We start from the raw sequence: 13,802 nt of genomic DNA, 5'->3' as shown, positions 1-13,802 counted from the left end.
GTAACTCCTTCCCCCAGATTCTTCCTGCTCAAGATAATTTCTTCCATTCTTTTGGTGAGGAATTCTGGGAATTCAACTGAGCAAGTACTTAGGCATTTCAGCAGATACTAAGGTGCTTTCTGAGAATGGCCTTGGCCCTACTTATAGATATGGTTCTGAACCCACCTCAGCAGAAGAGGGACGATCTAGTGCATGAGCAAGATTACAAATCAGACTCTTTAAGTTTTTAAATGATAAAATTCCAACCTTCCCACATATCCAAGTTATATATAAACACATGAATCTCCTTTGAAGCAATAATATAGAATGTTCACTCATTCAGTGAATATTTATTGAGCACCTGTTATATCTTTTTGGTGCTGTTTGAGGCACCCTATCATTAGGGAGTTCCCTGTTATTAGGGAGCCTACATGCTTCCAAATAGGACATACTTATACTAAAAAAAAATACCTAAAATTAAAATTTAACTGAGCATCCTGCATTTTATCTGGTCACTGAGGCCGCAGTCATTTGGCAGCATGGCTGGGCTGGACTGTCAAAGATGGCTGCCCTTATATGTATGTCAGCTAGGCTGCTCTCCCCATGTGGAACCTCAGCCCCAAGGAGGCTAGCCCAGGCTTCTTTACATATCAGTCTTAGAGCAGCAAAAGGTGAAGGTGGCAGCTGTAAGGTGGCAGGCTTCTTGTGGCCTCTGCTCTGAAGTCGCATGTGGTCTTGGTCAAAGAAAGTCAAAGGGCCAACTCAGATTCAGAGAGTGGGGAAAGAGATCGCACCTCTTAATGAAAGGAGTGGCAAATTCACATTGCAAAAGGGCATACATAGAGGGAAAGGAGGGATTTATAGCCATTAAATAATCTATCACAAGTAGGAAACACAAAAGAGTCCCTGTTGTCGGAGACTAAACATTCTCCCGGGAAGAGAGAGACAATAAAGATAAAACTTATTGTTGATATAAAGGAGAAAAATAAGGAAAATAAGGGGGTTAGGGAGTGCTATGAGGAGTGTTGGTGGAGGTCTTTTTTAATACCAGGTGGTCAGGACAACTTCCCTAAGAAGAAGACATTACAGCAGAGCCCTGAAGGAAGTGAGAGATATCCTGAGAAAGAGGGTAACAGTCAGGGGAAGTAACAAGTACAAAAGCTCCAGGACTGAGGCATTATTGAGGAACCGAAGATGGTTGAAACAGCGAAAGTGAGGTGGAGATTAGCAGAAGATGAAGTCAGAGAAGTTATGGGAGGTCAGGCTCTAGGACTTTTCAGGCAAACGTAAGGACTTTGCTTTTTAGCCTGAGTGAGATGGAAGTGACGTGGAGGGTTCGAGAAGAGGAGTAGCATCATTTAACTTAGATTTTTTAATGGGATTACTCTGGCTTCTGTGTGGAGAATAGGCTGAAGGATGGCAAAGTGTTGAAACAGGGAGATAGTTAGGAAGCCAATGCAATACTCCAGGAGAGGAATGATAGTGGCTTGGACTGGATGAGAACATTGGAGCTGGTGAGTTGTTGGAGAATATGCCCATTTTGAAAATAGAGCCAACAGGATTTGTTGATAGATTGCATTTTGGGTGTAAAAGCAAGAGAGGAGTAAAGAATTTTTAGCTGTCAAAATGTTTACACAGCAACTAGAAGGATGGATTCACTGTTCACTGAGTTGGACCTTCCTTATAAGAGGGAGGCAAGAAGATCAAAGGAGGAAGAATGAAATGTGATGACAGGAGCAGGAGACAAGGCAATGTGATGAAGAGTCATGAGCCAAAGAATAGAGGAAGCTTCTAGAAATTAGAAAAGGCAAGGAAATAGATTCTCCCCTAGAGCCTCCGGAAGGAACCAGTCTTGCCAACACCTTGATCGTAGCCCAGTAAGACTCATTTCAGACTTCTGGCCTCCAGAACTGTAAAAGAATAAATCTGTATTGTTTAAGCCATTAAATTTGTGGTAATTTGTTACCTTAGCAATAGAAAGCTAATACATGATTCGACATTTAAGTGGAGTGGCTGAGTAGCTGTTAGGTATGAGTCTGTTGTTCAGGAGAGAAGCATGGAAATATGAATTGGAACTCATCGCTATATAGATTTATTTAAAGCCATAAGGCTGGATGAGAGCACCAACAGAGTGAGTGTGGACAGAGAAAAGAAGTGGGATTTAGACTGTTTTGACCATCCCAACATCAAGAGATCAGGGAGATGAGAAGAGTAACCAAGGAAAATGAGAAGGAGTATCCAGTGAGGCATGAGGAGAGCCGAGAGTTTGAGGTCCCAGAAGCCAAGGGAAGAAAGTGTTTGTAGGAGTAAGCAAGTGTCAAGTGCAGCTCCATCAGATATAAGCAATTTAATGCTCACTAGTGATCTCAATCTTGAATTTTTTGCTAACTCTTACAAAAATTCTAGGAGGCACAATTGATATTTGAAAGTGGGATACTCCTTGGAGCATGTTTATATTTCTTATTTTAGAGATTGGAACTTAAAAAGCTCTTGAAAAGCTATGTATCTGGACAACATTATTTGGAAGTATCATTCATTCATTTATTCATTTGACAAGTATTATCAGATGCCTCTCGGCTAGGCCCTGGGGATACACTAATGACCTAACAAGATCCCTTTTCTCATGGGAGAACTTCCAATTGAGGGCCTCTGCTCAGGCCAAACATCACCTCCGCCCTCAAGCTCTCCCCAGCTTTTTCCAGTAGTTGCCCTCCCTTCTTTATACATATCTCTTTCATAGAACTCATCACATTTAATGTAACAGCCAGTTATTCTCTCTGCTGGTAAACTCTGCCCTCTCATAAGGAAGCAATCCTGTCTTAGTTATCTTTGTAAACAAATTCTTTTATAGGTAGCTTGGCAATATGATCTATTATTTAAACCAGGAAACATTTGCAAGGGAAAGGAGGAATGGTTAGTAATCATACCAAGACAAAGGATGTCAACTGGGACTGACCAGGGCAAACGGATACACAGTCACCCTGTTCTTTGGTTTCTGTCTCAATAACTGTGGAATAAATACAGTGTGCTCCCTGAAGAAACACCTTTACTGAAATATGACTTATTATTTTGCTTTAATTGGGGATCAATATGCAGGAAATAGTGTTAGGAAAAGTGTTTTTGCCTTTTTTGTAAAACTGGTACTGGCGTCTGTTCATTATTTCATTCATTTTCCTCATATAAAGAGCCACATAATAATTCCTCTTAGAATTGAATGCTGGGAAAATTATTGCTTTTTTCAAGGTGCTGGTGGTATGCTTTCTTTTCCTAGATAATGGGGGCTCCATAATACATCAGTCTTCCCTCTCCCTTGGCAGCGTGAGCTAGAGCTAAATTATATCCTCAAATTGCTGTTGGGTATCATGTCAAATTTTCCTGGCTGTGACTTTCTTTTTCCTCAAACATTTATCGAGCACCTACTATGTTCTGAGCTCTGTTATTTAAGCTGGAGATATGACAGAGAGCCACACTGATCTGATCCTTGCCTTCATGGCATTTCTTGGTTCTGAGAGTTTACATACTTTTTAAATACGGTATTAGGATTATATTTTCTGATAGGAAGCCTTGAATTCTTTCAGGGGCAAGGTTGGTATTAAAAATACTAATTGAATAAAGTTCAACAGTGCAGCATAGTAGAGTGGGGCTTGGGGTGTTAGGCATGGAAGGCTGGGAAGAGGTGGGGCATGAAGTTGCTTGAGCAGACCAAGAGCCTTGAAGCTCATAAATGGGTATCCTTGTTTTTCATGAGGTTTCAGATCCACTATTGTGCTTTTAAGAGAGAAGAAGGAAAGGCTTACAAAAATAAAATTACTTCTAAAACTCTGTTTAGCATCTTTACTGAGATTAGTAAAGAGGGCTTGATCAAGTGAAACAGATTAGGATATTGTCATAATCCAAAAATACTGTAAGTGCTTATCTGTAGGCTATAGAGAAAAGAGAATTAATGATTAATTGTGTTTTAATATGATATGACCTAGGATTGAATGGATATTTTGGTTCTAGAATATAGAGTAGCCTATTTTTGCAGAAGAAGAGAGTAAATACTGTATTTTTAAAAGAAATAACCTGTCTACTTATAAAAGGATGAAGTCAGCTGTCTGTTATAACCTTAGAAAGGGACCTGAGGAAGCTGCTATAGTCTTCGCAGCCAAGATAAGGGGGTTAGAAGTCAACCAGAAAGCACTGTCTTGGCTGTAAAACACCACCATCAAAAACAAGAAACATGTTTTTATATTTATTTAGCATGTAACAGTGTCAAAGAAGGAAGGTCAACTGAAGGAAGGGTTTCTCGTAGAGGCAATTTCATTCTTACGTTTTGAGCCTGGGGAAGGATGGGAGTGTAGTGGGTACAAGAGGAGAGACTGACAGGGAGATACGGTGAGAGGGAGGGGGTTGAGAGGGCTAGAGAATGAAAGAGGCAGAGAAGGCTGCTTTCACAAAGCCAGCTGGGTTGGAGACTTTTCTTCTACAACTGCATACTGAAATATATATGAAATAGTAACATGAAACGCTTGACCAATGTATTATACTGAAGGATCATAATTTCATTGTGGAGCTATTGAGTCTCCCTGATTCTAACTATTGATTATATTGCTTCAACATGCAGGAATAAAATTAAAAACTGAGATGACATTAACTTGCCATGTAAGCCTTTTTAGAGTCTATTTACCAAATACCCTAGATATTGCATTGTTTTTATTCCTAAAAGAAACATAAATACAGTCATATATCCTATATAATATAAATAAAATTCTTATTTCTTTTAGCCTATGTTTATACCATATTTGCTTCTGGCTCACTATTGTCACCATAGTGACATTTATAGAAGTATCATGTGTTTCAGTAAGCTTAAGAGCTATCTGTGGACCTTAACCAGCTCAAGAGGAGAATACACTGAAATCTAGAATGCTTCAAATGACATTGTAAAAATTGGATTGCCTGAAAATGCAGGTTTGTCTCACAACAGAATCCTTCTGTGCACACAAAGAGAATGCTAGGGCTGGAAAGGGATCTCTAGAAGTCATTTATTCTGTTCCCATCTCCAGGCAGAATGGTGGCTAAATCACAATAGGTGTCTGCAATGTTAGTGCTAATGTAACTTACCCAAGACTGACCATTTCCCCAAGCTGCAGCCAGTTTAGCTGTCAAATAAAAATAACTTATGGCGCTCCACTTTGTCATCATCCCTTTCCTGACTCTCCCTTGGGCACCCAAGGCTGTTCAAAACTGAACGCTAGAGACTGTCAGAAATAAAAGTCTGAACTTCAGGGTAGACCTGACCAGAAAGTAAAATCGATTCTTGGCGTTGCACAGCAGGGAGAAACCTCTTACCTATAATCCAATCATGACAGCTGTTTGAGCTGCAGCTCTGTGACAAACACCTCTCCTCCCGACCCCCAGCTCTACCTCTTGAACTGGGAATTCCAGGGTCACCGGCACAGCTGGAAAAGATGATTGCAAGAACTCAGCACACGATATCATATGATTTGCTTCTGAGAACTTGTTTTGAGCCTACCACCTGACCAAACAGTTCACCACTATCATGTGTAAGATATTAACATTTCCTGGGGCAGAAAGGTGGTACTGAGATTGATTGCCCTGTGTCAGGATGGGGTTTACTTCTTTGAAGATTGAATTGAGGAGGTTACGTGATTAATTCCAATAATTAGGAGTCTCTTTTGTTCTTCATTTGATTTTGGTATTGAAATGTTACTTTCGGTTAAAACCAAGGATATGTCACATAGGTTATGAGAAAATAAAAGCTTTAAAAGAAAGAAGCAGCCAAATTTGGGGGTAGAGGAGATGTTGTTGGACTTGGGTCTATATTTCTGAAGAACTATTGCCTGGAATTTTATAAAAGCAAAGAATGCAAACATCATCCTTGTGTTTATATTAAGAGGTAAGCATTTTAAAACAGGCAATATGTATTTTAAACACTTTTGTTTCTTTTTAATCTTGTGTTGCACCCAAAGAATGCTAATGGTTACCAAATTGTTCTTTGGCAGAGTAAGCTGACCCTTAAAAGAAAAAAAAAAGAAAAGAAGTGTCATGGAATGTGTTTCTAGCACAAGACAAAGTTATGAATCCTCAACCATATGCAGATATTAACTAATCCAGTGATCCCAACCTAGGAAGTGACCTGGGAGCTTTTTTCTACATTGCAATTGTGTACATTACATGGCAATGAACAACAGTTTCCATGGATCCTAAAAAGGAGATATTTCTCTTTATTAAGAGAGCAAAGTTGGGGGGGGGGGTTGGTTATAGATAATAGCTGAGCTTATCTTTGAGCTGCCCGGCCTCCTCATCTATGTGTCTCAGCTTGTCTCAATTGGTGCTGGTTATCTCAGCAATAAAGCATTCAGTCTCTAGAAGTAGTTTTCTTTCCACACCCTGTAAACAGGAGGATGGATATCTGTTATGTGTGCTAAAAGGGTTGAGTAAAACGAGCATGGCTCTTCTTCCCTGTCACTAGCTCTAATCAGCTTTTCAAATCTACACTGAGTGCATCCCCAGTGACTCATGGCGTAGTAAGGAACGTGGATGTTTGTGATGACACATTCCTGAGAAGCAGCAGATCTAACAGCCCAGTGACCCGGCTTATTCCTTCCCGTTTCTTTGTGCAGAGATGTTTTGCTGTCCCAGCTCCTTCACCATGTGCTAACAATTAGACAATGACTCCATAAATGAAGAGAAAAAGCAGTGTTATGGATGGTGGGTGGTTTGTTTTCTTAGTTCTTTATTGAAAACATATGGAGATGTTTATATATAAATAGAAAACAATAGAATGCTGCCATCATGTTAGCAGCAGCTCATACAATTCTACATGAATAGAAATCAAACATGTCTCTACCTACACCAGAATGCTGGTTTACTCACATCTGCACATCCTGTCTAATTCAGCTCGAAAAGCTGTTTTATTATTTTAGGCTTGTTATTCATAGATGGAAGGAAATTGTGGAGCAAGAGGTTTTTTGGTTTTGTTTTCTTATTCCTCTTGTGGCTTAATCTTATTATTTTATTAGCAGGGATGATAAATTCTGTCCAAGTAGACTTTATCATGATCACAAAAAAAATTTTAAAACTGTATACATTTGTTTCACTACAGTCTCTGTATCTTTGAACTAAAAGTGAGGACTGTAGCCTGACAGTTGGAAGTAAGCTTTAGCAGACAGGGCAGTGGAGGGTTGAAAGCACAGGCTCGGGGAGGCAGATCTCTGTGTTTGAATTCTGGCTATACCACTTACTAGCTAGGTAACCTAGGGAAAGTTAGTTAACTTGACTAAACCTCAGTTGCTTCATCTGTGAAATAAGAAATATAATAGCACTTATCTCATAGAATGATTGTAAGCATTACATGGGATAAGCTGTGAAGCATTTCACACAGTGTCTGGCAGGTAGGAAGCACCACAAAAATGCTACCTATCATCATTATAAGCAGATAATAGAGTGGTTTATACGGAGACCTTCCTTGAAAATCTGAGGCACTGATGCTGAGTGGTAAGACCAGTAACAATTGTTTATCAAGTGCTAATTATGTGCTGGGCTTTACAATGCACTCTTTCTTACAACTCCATGAACTGGGTATCATTATTATCCCATTTCACAGAGAAAGAAACTGAGAGATTACACAGATTACTCAAAGTCATATAGCCAGTGATTGGCTAATCTGAGGAGCAAACCCAGTCTGAATAATTCCAAAACCCATACTCTATTTCTCTGCTAAACTGGCTGCCACATATATAACATACGGCACCTTTGAAAGCTCCTATACGTGTATTATTCTCTATGTTCCTGTCAACATCCTGTGACATTGCACAGTGGCATTCTCAAACTGTAGAGTCCCATGTCCCTAGGACATCTGTTCATTTGCAGTTGAAGAAGGCCATGAAGCCCCTAATGCACACTTTTTAAAGGAGCCCTGGCAAGTTCAACTCATGCAACCAATCTTACTTCGGTCTACAAAGGTCTGTTCTTTGAAGGTATTCAAAGCTGCATATTCGCAGGCTCATGTTTCAAGCTTTAGAAAAGAGCATTTGTCCTAACCTACAGATGGAGAAGCCAAAGGCCATGGAGATGTGACTTGGGGACAGAGAGAGAGGCCAGTCACCCCTCTCAGCAGCCCAGCATGTCAGTTGCTGAGTCAGGAGTAGAATAGAGTGGGTGCAGGGCTATGTCCACCTCACCAGGCTGCTCATTAGGGTTGGGTCTGACAGCCAAACTGCTACCTAGCTCTACTTTTAACCTAAATAGTACACAAGTAGGGGCACTTTGCCTAATTTTCTTGTTGGAAAGATGGGATCTGCCTAATATAGTAACCTTTACTTGTAAGGTCACCCAATTCTGTTTTCATTTGCAGATATATTGTGATATTTCTTTTCTCCTTTCTACAGGGAGGGACAGAGTTAGGGGTAGGAGGTAGCAGGGCATTCAAGGGGAGAGGGTTAGGACTGCAAAATTACATGTCAACCTGCTGACCTAGCATCAATGCGCTAAACAAGCCCTGAATGTAAGATATTAATGCAAATATTTGCATATTATTATTCTTTACTCTAATGATCCTTCAGTAGCCACAGCTGAAAGCCTAGGTGAGACTTTTTATTATAAAAGCCTTGGGTCGTTCTCTGAAAATCACCATGAAGACAGAAATTCCTTAGATGTGAGGGTAGAAATATGAGCAGACTTCTGCTTTGTTAACCTTCTCATCATTAACAACAAAATTTTAGTATCCCAGGGCCACCTTGTTCAGTCCTATAAATGCTGGCAACATCCTCCTTTAGAACCTGCCACTGCTCTTGCCCTTGTAACAACAGGACACTTTCAAGGCAATAGTTAACACAAATCATTGTAAAAAGGAATCTGTTGTAGGAAAAAAAAAAATGCTCATGCAACCCTCAAATTGTTATGTAAGTGAAAAATCATTCTAATTCAGAACAAGTGTTACTTATCATTCCATCCCATGCTAGTGATGGCCAATGTGGAGTTCTGGAAAGCATAGGATTTCAGAGTGAGCTCTACCATTTACCTACTGTGTGACTTCAAGCAAATCACTTGATCTCTCTGATCCTCAGTTGCTTTTCTATAAAACAGCATCAAACAAAAAGCTGTCTTTACTTTATGGGTTATAGAAGATGATCAAAAGAGATTGCAAATGTGAAAGCTCTCTGGAAGGACTGTACAAATGTTATTGTTGAGTTTTACTAGGTGAATAATGAGGAATGAAATAGCAGTGCCATCCAAGGATAGCTTGGGAATAACTCAACCAATGTAGTAGTTGGTCAGTCTTGAAGAAGAGGCTGGCTCCTGGGAAACAGATGGCCTGGCCCGTTTGAAGTGTCTTAAACTTGCAAGTCTTAGGGCTATGTGGCAATTTAGTTGTGCAACCTAGTGAGAGCCGCTTATATTCTAAGCTCTTGCAGTGACAATATTGGCTACAGGAAATCACTGTGTGCTTTCTCATCAGACTTTATTTGGAAAGAGTTTACAAACTAGTGGCCTGGCAGAGCTGCCGGGGTTTGAGTGCTATGGTTGTACACCAGAGAGAGCAGCCTTTCATGTTTTGTTCTATTACCTCCCTCCCTGGGGATTCAACAGACAGAACAACAGCAAAATCAGAAACCCAAGACAAACGTGCCAGTTTGATGGCTTTAAGCTTCAGCCAAGTTCACAATTGAAATAAGTTAGAATATCTATTAAAAGAAAAGAGGTGCAGAGAAATAGGTCCTCAGGGCGTACCTTCTTTTCTCTGAACATGGCTGACACTATCTGGAGATCTGGAAGAATTGTATCCTGGTACACAGTAGGTGCTTAAGAAAATTGGTTGAAAGAATATTATTGTTTGAAGAAATAATTGAGTAAATTTAATATAGGGCTTTATATTTCTTTTCATCATATTTTTTTAATCCTTCCAAGTCAACTCGAGTTTGGCAAATCCCATGATGAGTAATTGTGCATCCCAGAACAGTTAGGTAATATGCAGACCAGACCCTAAGTCAAGCAAAGCAACATGTGTTTTGGCAATAACTGGTGAGAAAATAAAATATTTGATTGTTGTTGTTTGATAGTTCCCAAGGAGAAAGCAAAGAAGCAACAGATATGAACCAAACAATTTTCTCTTTTGTTTAGGCCAATAGTTCCAACTACAGCCTGGTGATGGAGTCTGACTCGGGAACCTTCTTACCCTCTGGGCTGCAATTCACTGGCAGTGATAAGGCCAGGGCCATCATGGAGGAAGTCATGAGCCTGCTGAAGCCCATCAATATCACACAGGTCTTTAGGGCTGGAGAAGGGACAGACATTAACTTCTGGATTCAAGCTGGAGTGCCTGGTAAGACCAAAAGATGAAAATGTGTTCCTTATATACTGCTACCAATTTAGAATAAAATTTCTATTTTAACATGACACAATGGACACGGGTAGGCCAGTTAATGCATGGAAACCCTAGGCTCTTGTCCACAAGGTATAATCTGATGATTTCCAAAGTTGGGATAATAATACTCATTTGTATTTGTTTACCTGTCTACCTTCTTCTAAATTATAAGTTCCTCACTTTTAGAGATTCTGATGTATTGATTCTGGGGTTGGGTCTAGAAATCTGGTTTCTCTTTAAACAAGTGTCTTTGGTGATTGTAGCACAAGTGATCTCAAGACCAAAATTTGAGAAATAGGGTAGAAGGTAATTATTGCTACTAATATCCTTCTAAGCTCTAGAGCAGTGCTAGGAAATGTTCTCTGACTCAAATAATTCCCTACCCAAATACCATGGTAACTGAAATTTTACCATTAGAAATTTATTCTTCGAGGGTAGGTACTTCCTGCTAATTATTTTCTTCCTAAAGCAAAGACTTCTGTAAGAGGTTGGAGATAAACTAATTTACCCTTATCAGTGATTTATCAGGTTGACTTTTTTTTTTTTTTTTTTTGGTGAGGAAGAGTGTCCCTGAACTAACATCTGTTGCCGATCCTTCTCTTTTTGCTTGAGGACATTTGTTGCTGAGCTAACATCTGTGCCAATCTTCTGTTGTTTTTATGTGTGATGCTGCCACAGCATGGCTTGATGAGCGGTGCTAGGTCTGAACCAGGGATCCAAAGCAGCAAACCCTGGGCCACTGAAGCAGAGGATGCAAGCTTAACCACTACACCACTGGGCTGGCCCCTATCAGGTTGATATTTTTAAGACAAGTCCTGGGCAGGGATGAAATTATATAATAGGAGTAGGCCTGGGAGGTTATAGGACTAGAAAGTGCAATAGTCTTATGGAAGACAAATTTATACTGCTTGACAAATTTGCTCCAGACTGGCCATGGGAAAGGGTAGTTGATGATATTAAGCATCTATGACCTGAGAGTGTTCCCTCAACACCATTATTATCCATAATCAAAAACATTGTTAAAGGATCCATTTGCAAATTGTTCCATATTTGTATTATGCAAAAAGGAAGTCCAACTTTTGAATAGTTTTAACATTACTGTTTCCAGAACCATTTCTGTGGCAATAAAACATTTCACAAGTTAAAAAAAAAGTGTATTTCTAGATCCACCCTACTCCAGCTATTTTTTTTTCAGCCTGCAAAGTAGATTTCAACAACAGCATACTACAGGGATTTAGGATTTTTAAAAAGCTTATTCTTGAGATATTTTAGATTTTTTAAAGCATATTTTAGATTGTAATGTTTATGATAGTCTTTCCTAACTAAAAATAGAAGAAGCTTTCCTTTATTCTAATACAAGGGCCCAAATGCTCTCCAATGGTTTGTGTACATTTTAACCATATTTGAAATATCTTAAAACAACATTTCCATTTATAGTGCTGTGCATCATCTAGCAGATGCAAGTTCTCTACATCTATGTGATTTGTAATGATGATCAAGGTCGAGGGGAAGACAGTTTTCCCTGTAGGTTGTATAAAATGATTTGTTTGAATTTTAGATTTTTCCTGAGCTTTAAATTTTTCAGTAGGAATCTTCTTAAAATTTGAGAAAAGCTAAATAAGTTTGCTGAGTGGTCAATATAAGGAAAAGACTGACAGACTGTGGGTGAATTAGAGTGGAGACTGGGGATGGTTAAAGGGCAGGTGAGGAGCCGAAGCCAAAGGCAGAAGGAGAACAAAAAAGCATGTACTCCCTCCTTCCAGGCATTTCTTGCTTTTGTTGCACTGGGTACTAGCTTTATTCTTTCCGTGGAGATATTCCATAAAAATGGTTCTGTTTGGAATTAACAAGTTGGTTTTATTGTCTTCACAAAGGTGAGGATGCCTTTCCCTCTTGCCATGGTAGAGTGGGGAATTTGACCCTATTATGGCTGGTTAGAATTAATATAAGTTACAATTTAGTGAGCTCCTGTTATTTATCAGACACTGAGTCTTTTCACACTGTCTTTTTTTATGCCGTACAACCATCCTAAAAGGTAGGTACAATTATCACTATTTTGCAGATGAAGAAACAGACTCAGAGGGACTCGATGACTTGTCCAAGGCTCTCCTGCTCTTAAGTACAGAGGTCACCCTGAGAACAGGCCACTTTGGTTTCAAGGCTGGTGGCCCTTTTCCCACAATATGCAACAACACAGGGGAGTCGGGAATGCTGAGATGGACTTCCAAATCTATGGCAGTGTCTGAAATGTTTATCTTACTCAGCTCTTGCTTATGCAAAGGATTTCAGTTCATTCCTGCTCCGGAATAATTTGCCCCAGGGGAAAGGAGTTTGTTATTGTAAATAACTACTTACTTCTTCTCACATTCTTTGTTCCACTCCCCTCTACCTCTGTAGATCAGTCGGTAGTTCATTTAGACTGCAACTGATGTTTCCTGGAATTCTTTTTTATTTCCTTTAGAGTATTGCAAGATGGAAACAAATTATTGCTGTTTTTTTCCTATTATTATTGAGCTATCTTTTGATATTTCAAGTTTGGGCTATTCCTGGAACAAATAATGGAACTGCTTATGTTATAACTCTCATTACCTATTGAAAATCTCAGGAACTTTATCTCAAAAAGAAAATAAAAATATAACAGTTGTTTACCTTGTATTCTTAAAGATATGGCAAATTATGAGTTAAACCTAAAGAAAGGATTCAAAATAATAATTAAGCTTTGATTTAAATAACTGCTCATCTAACTTTTGAAAAATTAATGAGAAATAATATTTCCAAACTCCAGCCTTCCTTTCTTCTTTCTCTTTTTCTTTCCTTTCTTCCATTGATTCAATAAATATTTACTGAGTCCCTACCATGTCCATGGCCTATCAAATCGCTATAGTCTGATGACTAGGCCTCAATGTTTTTAATGTTACATGTATACTCAATATTGAAATACTAATTTAGAGCACAGATAGAATTAAAATTCAACATGATTTTCATTAGTTATAGAAGCCAAATAGATAAATTTATGAAAGGATCCTTTTTGGAGACCAGAGATGATGTCCTTCATCCATCTAGATGATGTCCATAACAGACAGGATAACTATCAACATAAATAAGGCTTTGGGGAGAAAAAAAGTTAAAAAACATAAGTATCTTAGATGTATTTTCCACATAAACTCTCTATTTCAGATGTCTGTATACTCCAGGCTCCTCCCATTTCTATTCCTTCCATACTCCTTATTCTTCCCCTACAAATTTTACATGCTCTTTAAGGCTCATTCTATTTTCATCGGTGTCCATGAATCCTCCTTAACAGCCCCTGGTGCTCTATTGCTTTTCCAAATTTCTAAAATACTTTTGTAGCCTGCAAGCTGGCACTTGAATTACACTAACATTGTTCTTGGGTTACTAGGAGTTTATGTGCACCCTACCTCCTATACCCAGTGATCAGTTCTTTGAGGTTAAG

The 13,802-nt window shown here is 39.1% G+C and overlaps 1 protein-coding gene across 2 annotated transcripts in view; it reads left to right on the top strand.

Annotated features, from left to right (window-relative positions):
• The window catches only part of CPQ (carboxypeptidase Q), a 460,527-nt gene that overhangs the window by 379,062 nt on the left and 67,663 nt on the right, over positions 1 to 13,802 (top strand). For both annotated transcript variants that reach the window (XM_046642700.1, XM_046642701.1), the window contains exon 7: positions 10,105 to 10,306. In XM_046642700.1, the coding sequence (XP_046498656.1) occupies positions 10,105 to 10,306 (202 nt within the window). The remainder of the gene's footprint in view (positions 1 to 10,104; positions 10,307 to 13,802) is intronic.

This window comes from Equus quagga, chromosome 16 (genome assembly GCF_021613505.1).
Source record: "Equus quagga isolate Etosha38 chromosome 16, UCLA_HA_Equagga_1.0, whole genome shotgun sequence".
Lineage (NCBI taxonomy): Eukaryota > Metazoa > Chordata > Mammalia > Perissodactyla > Equidae > Equus > Equus quagga.
The sequence above is the reverse complement of the archived record's forward strand: the minus strand, read 5'-3'. Positions and strand labels throughout refer to the sequence as shown.